The sequence below is a fragment of the Lissotriton helveticus genome, chromosome 11 (assembly GCF_964261635.1).
Source record: "Lissotriton helveticus chromosome 11, aLisHel1.1, whole genome shotgun sequence".
Classification (NCBI taxonomy): Eukaryota; Metazoa; Chordata; class Amphibia; order Caudata; family Salamandridae; genus Lissotriton; species Lissotriton helveticus.
Window position 1 is genome coordinate 1178241829 of NC_136072.1, and position 8357 is coordinate 1178250185.

Consider the following 8357-nt stretch of genomic DNA (forward strand, 5'->3'; position numbering starts at 1 on the left):
AACTTGTTTTGTCTTGGTTGTAATAGGGATTCCTGATTGGAGGACTCGTGTCCGGTTCCTCCGATTGGAACTCCAACTTATGAACTCTATGTGAAACACGGCGTAGGCCCCATCACGTATAATGAAGTATGGATCAGATACACCAGAAAGGATGGTGTTTTTAAATGGCCCCAATATGGTAGTTTTGACACAGAGATATTAGATAATCTAAAGGTTAGACTCTTTAAGAAGAAAGCCCGGCCGGCAATGTTTGACTCTTTCCGCCTATGGCGAAAGGAAGCCAAACAGAAAGAAATTAAATTAGCTAAAAAGAATAAAAGAGAAAAGGGTATTTCGATAATGCAAGCTGCTATGCAATACAAAGATGATGAGGAAGAACAAGCAAGTGAACAGTTGCACAGGCAACGTAAAATGGCGATCAATAAATGCTATCCAGTTTTGCCACCTCTTCAGCAGGATACAGCAAAAGAACTTGAGAAAGATCCTTTAATGTCTCATTTATTGAATTCGCCACCCCCCTATGCACAGAGTGCTACTGCACCTCTGCAACCTTTAGTTGTGCAACCTCCAGTTGTTGTGCCCCAGGTACTTCCACAACCGCCAGCTCCTCTTCAGTTGGCTCCTACTGCTACGGCTCAGCCTCCTCAAGGGCCGTTGACTTTGCTACCTGCTCCCCCTGTATTTCCTACGACTTTGCCTGCTGCATCGACTGCCTCTTCTGATATTCCTACTGTTACTGCGTCTGCATCTGCATCTGCATCTGCATCTGCCTTGCCTCACTCTGCTTTTACTCCTGCTCTTTCGTCAACTTCTCCTTCTGTTCGACAGAGAATGACTAACACTGTTGCTAGTCTTCTGTATCCTCTTTTTGGGGCAACAAGTATGACCCCAGTTTCAACAAGCAAACAATTGCGTAGTCAACTGCCCGACTCTAGAGAGCGGGAAACATTGAATTATTTGGCACACAAATGGGTTACGGACCCTACGAGATATGAGTTAGATTCTGTTATGGATGTCTTCCATCAGTGGGAAGCACCGAAGCAGAGATACGTTTTTGAGAAAACGTGTACTTTTCTTTGTGAGGATTTAGAGGAAAATGATTTGGAGCCCAATCCGCCTGAGTTATGTCGTATACGGTTCGAGTTTGCAAAAGGCACAATTGTGGGTTCCGATGTTGAAAAAGCAGTTGCGACATTGTTGTCATTTAGGAGTGAGGGTGTTTCTCGGTCATTGTTTGAGCATGATCCCTCTGTTAGGAGGAAAGCGAGACAGTATCCCATGAGAGAAGTTCCTCCGGTATGGAAGGAAGCCGTTGCAGCTGATGTTGCTAATCGCGTCGATGCCATACCAGCACACTTTCAGCGTGTTTGGGTACATGTTCCTTGGAAGCGAGCTGAAGTATTGGCCCTTAAGCAGATCCACGTAAAAATCCTGCAGGGTATTACAAGGAATTGACACAGACTGCAGGTTCTTGCATTATGAATTTAGCGGATATAGACATGTTGTTTGGAAATTGCCTTTATGGGGAAAGATTCGTCATGCGGATCATGATCAGGAGTTAGGTGATACATGGGTTAATATTGCTGCTGCTGATGGCAGACAAGTTGGTGGTGCTAAACCCGAACCTTTAGTGGCAGACCTCCCTGGTAGCATAATTACTTACATGAAGACTTTGATGCCTGCGATGCGGGTGAATTGGGACAAATTGTCTGCGTGTAAGCAGAAGAAAGATGAGACCGTGTCTGATTTCTTCACTAGGTTCGAAGAAACGTTTATCGACCACAGTGGTCAAGATATGAGTACAGAAGGTGGTCAATGGTTGTTCATTAAAACAAATTAGTGCTTAATTTGGTTCCCGAGTTGTGTAAGAAATTGAAAGATTCAGAAAGTTTGTGGGCCGTTTCCTCTTCAGCACAGATATTGGCTACTGCCCAGTATTACGAAAATCGGGATAAAGATGAAAAAGATAGAGCAGACAAGAAAACGAAAGAGTTAAAAACACAGGTTCTTTTACAGCAGGCGTACCCGCCTCGTGGTGGTCAGAGTAACTATCAGCAGCCTCAGCAGTTTCAGAGAAACATGCAAAGGACCGAATATCCAAAACAACGCTTTCCTGTAGGCCCTAATCAGTGTGCATATTGTAAAGAGGAGGGCCATTTTAAAAGTAGTTGCCCTGCTCTGCTACAGCGTATGAATGGTGTTTCTAGCGCACAAGGTCGAGGTACTCCAGAAGCGCCTAGAGGTAGAGGACGTGGAAATTTCCCCCAGAACACGCGCCCATTTCCACCTCAGAATTCAATGAATAGTTTTGATCAGCAGAATAACGCGTCTGGTAGGACACCTCAGTACTATGCTGATGACTACTATGCAGAAGATGAGAATATGGAAGGTAATGATTGCTAGGACAGCCATAGACAGAGAGAGGGAGTTGTTTCAGTTCCAGTAGATCAGAATGGACCTTATGTTGAGGTGATTACATCCGGTGTGTCAGAGCCTTTTCTGTTGGATACTGGTGCTACAAAGAGTTCTATTATGCACTCTAAACTCCCTGGCGCACCTTTGTCTGGCGAAATGAATGTTTCAGTAGGTTTTTCTGGCGCCCTGGTTGGGAACCCGATTTCTAGTCCTATGTCCCTTTCTGTTGGACCTTGTGAATTAGAAGCACCCCTTATTCTGACAACAGGTTGTGGTGAAAATTTGTTAGGATTGGATCTGTTGAAAAGATTGTATGTGACATTGTATTGTTCTCCTTCAGGAGTGTAACTTACACTAGGTAAGAAAGTGGTCTCCCCAATGTATTTGTCAAAGGATAAACTTCCGACAGAGTTGTCGCTTCTTCCGGATATTCTTTGGGCTACTGGTCTTAATGATGTGGGTCTTTTGGAAATACCGCCATATGTTGTGACATTGAAAGCCAATGTTAAAATGCCACGAATTCCCCAATACAACATATCTAGTGAAGGTGAAAACGCGTTGCTAGCGATCATTTATGATTTGATTGAAAAAGATGTAATTGAAGAGACAAAAGGCAACGTTTGCAATGGTCCTGTTCTGCCTGTTTTGAAGCGTTCTGACCCTTCTCAGCCACCTGTTTACAGATTTGTGATTGATCTTAGAGAAGTGTACAAAATTGTTGTGCCACAATTCCCAGTTGTCCCTGATATCACTGCCCTATTGACTATGATTCCAGCTTCTGCGACTTGGTTCTCGGTGATCGACTTGAAGAATGCGTTCTTCAGCATCCCGATTGCCGAGGAGAGTAGGGATATTTTCGGCTTCAGTTTAGGAGGTCGAAGCTTCCGCTTCAAACGCGCTCCCCAGGGCTACTGTGAAAGCCCATCAATATATAGTCAAGCTTTAAAAACACAGCTTTATACGATTGTTTTACCTGATGGCGCTATACTTATTCAGTATGTTGATGATTTGCTTGTTCCTGCAGATACCGAGAAAATCTGTAAAGAAGCCACATTGTCGTTGTTGCGTCATTTGTCTGATTTACATCACAAAGTGTCTCTTTCCAAATTGCAATATTGTCGACAAGAAGTGACCTACTTAGGTCATCTCTTATCGAAGGAGGGAAGGAAACTGACCCCAGAAAGAATTCAGGCAATTGCAAAATTGAGTGTGCCAAAGACACAGAGAGAAGTGCATGCTTTCTTGAGTATTACATCATATTGCAGACAATGGATACCAAATTTTTCTTTGTTGGCCAAACCTTTGGTGGCATTAACCTGTAAAGATACACCGAAACCCCTCCCATGGTCTGAAGAGTGTCAGAAAAGTTTTTCCGAATCGCGCAATGCATTATGTTCGGCTCCTGTGTTGGGTACCCCCGACTACAGTAAGCCCTTTACATTGTATGTCCATGAGAAAGAAGGTTGTGCATTGTCAGTGTTGACACAGTTGTTCGGAAACAAGCAGCGTCCATGCGCGTATTTTTCGTCAACTTTGGACCCGGTAGCTAAAGCATTGCCAAGTTGCTTAAGAGCCACAGCGGCAGCGGCTACTTCTATTCGGCAGTCTGCTGGTTTAGTGATGAATAATACATTTGTGATGGTTCCACATGCAGTGGACACGTTGTTAAATAGGACCAAGACAAAGCACTTAACTAGTGCTCGATTGTCAGGTTATGAGTGGACACTTCTAGCGAGTCATGTACACATAAAAAGATGCAACACGTTGAATCCAGCTACGTTGTTGCCAATTGTAACAGAGACAGATGCTTCTGAACAGCATGATTGTTTTCTCAGAACAGAAGAAGAAACGAAAGGGAGAGTAGACCTTCAGGACACTCCTCTTGTGAAGAGTGATGGTACCTTATGGGTGGATGGTTCATGCTTCAAACTTCCGAATGGTGATACGACTGCGGCATATGCTGTCACGACTGCGGCATACGATTGTTGAAGCTGCACGTGTCCCACATAATTCAGCTCAAGCAGCAGATTTGATTGCACTTACAAGAGCGTGTGTGTTATCAAAAGGAATGAAAGTGACCATATATACTGACAGCCAGTATGCATTCGGTGTGGCCCATAGTTTTGGACGATTGTGGAAAGAACGTGGATTTCTGACTTCGCATGGAGCTAAGATACAGCACGGTCAGTTGGTGAATGAACTTCTCGAGTCACTTACTTTGCCGTTGCAAGTTGCTATTGTAAAATGCAGTGCACACAAGAAGGTGACTGATGATGTTGGTCGTGGAAATGCATTTGCTGATGAAGTCGCAAAAGAAACAGTGAGGGATGTGATGAGCCGAATGTATGTTGCAGGCCCTGCGAGATGGGTTGGTGACAATGGAATGTGCGAAGACATGATAGAGAGTGTGAAGTCTATTTAAGCTGAAGCTACAGAGAAAGAGTTGAATGTGTGGAGAGAGAGTATGGGTAAATTGGATGCAAATGGTTGTTGGGTTGAATTGTCAGAACATCAGCGATGGTTGTTACCCGATGCGTATGTACTTGCAGTGGTTACAATGGCCCATGGAATGGCTCATATCAGTGTGAAAGGGATTTGTAAGTTGTTGGCTCCAGTATGGCAAAATGCTGGAATTCCCAAGTGTGCAGAGAATGTGGTCAAGAATTGTATGGTGTGTCTGAAATACAATCCTGGTAGGGGAACCCCAACTCCAGCTGGTCATTTTGCGCCTCCAACGTATCCGTTCGAGGTTTTGCAGCTAGATTTCATCCACATGGAAAGGTGCAACAATTTGAAATACGTACTCGTTGTTGTTTGTGCCTTTTCGAGATGGGTAGAAGCATATCCCTTAAAGGACAACACTGCCTTGTCCACAGCTGAAGCCCTTGTCAAAGAATTTTTCCCTAGGTTTGGAATGCCGAGAATGGTCTGGAGTGACAATGGGAGTGAATTTGTGGGTCGAGTGATGAAGAAAGTATGTGAAGGGCTAGGCATCCAACTGAAATTCCACGCTGCAAATCACCCCCAATCAGCTGGACTAGTAGAGTGCTACAATGGCACATTAAAACTAAAATTGGCCAAAATCCAAGCAAGCTCCGGTCTTAAATGGCCTGACGCCCTGCCTTTAGCACTCCTATCAACAAGAATGACTGTGCATTCGCAAGTTGGACTTGGTCCCTATGAAATAGTGTTCGGCCGTCCGGCCAACATATGGGGAGTGCCAAGGCCGACAAAATTCAGTGAGATCGAACACCCTGTACTGCTTGATTACCTGTATGAATTGACGGCTAAATTGCGTGTTTTACACCAACAGGTTCACGATAATCTGCCTCAGGTCTCTGAAGCTCCAGGACATCCTATTACTCCTGGATCCTGGGTGCTGGTCAAGAATTTTCAGCGGACAAAGAATGACCAGCCCCATTGGACCGGCCCCCAACTAGTTCTTCTCTCAACGAGATCAGCCGTTCGAGTGGAAGGAAAGAAAAACTGGATCCACGGCGTACACTGCAAGAGGGTCCCTTTGCCTCTGCCGTACGACCGGTGGGTCCAGGAGGGTGTTGCTGACTCTGAGACTGAGACTGTGCCTCGTTTTCTACCTTTCAGTGATGCACGCATATAAGGAACAGTTTCTGAACAGGAAAGTGACAATCTTTTGCAAGGAGCTGTACCACCGTCAATTCAATTGGACACTGCAGAGCCTGAACAGCTGTTTCAAGACCAGACATTACCTGGAAAAAGACGCTATAACCTGAGGCAGAGAGCTATGGACTAATACATTTTTCTTTCCTTTGCTATTTTTGAAAGTGCAGCTCTCTCATCTGAGAAACTTTTTTATTTTTGTTTTTTGAACCACCATCCGGGTTCAGCTGTAGGGTCGCGGTTGCCCAAGTCTTTGGAGTGCAGCTGAAGACGTTAGGTCGACAGTTCTGGTTGGTCTAAGGGAGTTGCCCTGGACTGACAGAAGCATTCCTTAGCATAGAACACCCTACCATCGCGAGCAGCATTTAGAGAGGATGGAGTTTTTCGAGATGGAGAGACCTGCCATAGAGATGAACATTAAAACTAAAATAGGTAGAATGATGACCAAGAAACGTTTTTTGATATTATGCATTTTTATGTTGTTCAGTGTAATGATGTTTTTAATAGGATATGTTTTATTCTCTTTTCGAATGACATCTGCACCCACTACACTGCCCATACCTCCTCCTACTGTTTCCTCGCATTCTTTCCACCCTTTTCCTGAGCATGAGTCCGTTAGGAGATTAGAGTTTATTAATAACTCCTTCGTTCAGCTTTTGCACCAACACCAACTAGTAATGAACACGACTAACAGTTGGGTGTGTGGTCTTATGCCTTACACAACTGATAAAGGTATCCCTTATCTGGTCCTGCCTTTCAGCCATAATGGTTCTGTGTGGGCATACAGAACAATGTTCATCTACGCACATGAAGTCTACCCCCTACGTTCTGAAAAAAACAATCCAAAGAATAGTGCTCTAGTTAAGGGTATAGTAGATATGATTAGGGAAGATACTTCCTATGAGACTATCCCGAGAGATGAGACACTAGCATATATTGGATGGAACGTGACCGGATATGGAGTTACTCTGAGTGAAAAAGAGCGAGCTAAGAGATCCTCACCGATTTGGATTGTACCCCATCAGGGTCACCTATGTCTGCAAGGTACTGGCAAGAATCCCAGAGCTCAGTTAGGGAAAAGCATCTGCACTGAGACATATCTTTTTGCGTCTCAGACTACCCCTTCGTTCTTAGCAGCTAAGGGTACCTATTTCATCTGCCATGATAGAGCCTACACATGGTTGCCCCCTGACTTTTCTGGCACATATTTTGTTTCGTTCCTATTGCCTCCCACCTACAGAGCTGCGGCAGATTTCCACAAGACCAGGATAGTTAGAGGTGTCTTCAGTAAAGAAGACACTGCAGGACAAGAATTTGGAGACTTCATGAAGGGTTTTCTGCCGTTTTGGGGAACCATGGCTAACAGCAGGAACATAAGGCAACTGACAAGGGTGGTTGAATCCACCGTAGATGAAACTGCCGGTGCCCTTAGTAACTTGACTGCTGAGCTCCAGTCGGATCGTCTTATGACCCTTCAGAACAGGTTCGCGTTAGACGTCATACTTGCAGACCGAGGTGGGGTATGCAGAGTTATCCAATCGAGTTGCTCCGTTTTCATCCCAGATAACGCTCCAACAGTGTACCAGGCCATCTCCAAACTACATAAGATCTCTGAATCTATTCATGTGGAAAAAGGAGATTGGTCGTTGATGGGGTGGTTTTGGGAACTGTTATCCGCCTGGGGATGGAAGATTCTGATGGTCATTGGGAAGATCTTAGCCATTCTTTTCCTGTTCTGTCTGTGCGTACAGTGTGCTCCTGCTATATGTGGCCTCTGCGCTACCTCATGTGTAAGGAAACCTGTATCGAGGGACGAGCTAAGTAATAGGATGATGCTACAGCAACATCTCAATGATTTTAGGAATATAGACCTGGACTCAGATTAGCGTGAGGATAGGTTTATTGCCTATGTAAGGGCAAAAGGAGTGCTGTGGTACTGAAAATTTTGGACCTGTGTCATAAACATATTCGTATCATGACGAATTTGATATCAGCAGGCCGAGAATGACTAGTGGACTATGCACAAGCACTCTCGTCATATTCGAGTGACGAAATCACCCTGTATTTTGAGTTTTTCGCCCAGAACCCTCGGGTTCCATTTTGTGAATGGCAGCCATTTTGTGATTGCCCTTTACATAGGCCGGTGACTAAGGCCAAAACCGAGCCTGAAGGACACGTACACCTTCGCTGACTCCTGCACGACCTGGGCAAGCTGACTCCACTGCCCAAGGCCAAACCTGTTCGGTCAGTTCCTCTCCCAGTGGCCGGTCGATATAGTATCAAGGCACAACATGCCATAAACC

The 8357-nt window shown here is 44.8% G+C and overlaps 1 protein-coding gene across 1 annotated transcript; it reads left to right on the forward strand.

Annotated features, from left to right (window-relative positions):
• The first annotated feature begins 6428 nt into the window (after window positions 1-6428).
• LOC144790960 (endogenous retrovirus group PABLB member 1 Env polyprotein-like) lies at window positions 6429-7940 on the forward strand. Its single transcript, XM_078665578.1, has one exon. It carries the CDS (start codon window positions 6429-6431, stop codon window positions 7938-7940), a length of 1512 nt encoding a protein of 503 aa, XP_078521704.1.
• The last annotated feature ends 417 nt before the right edge of the window (window positions 7941-8357 follow it).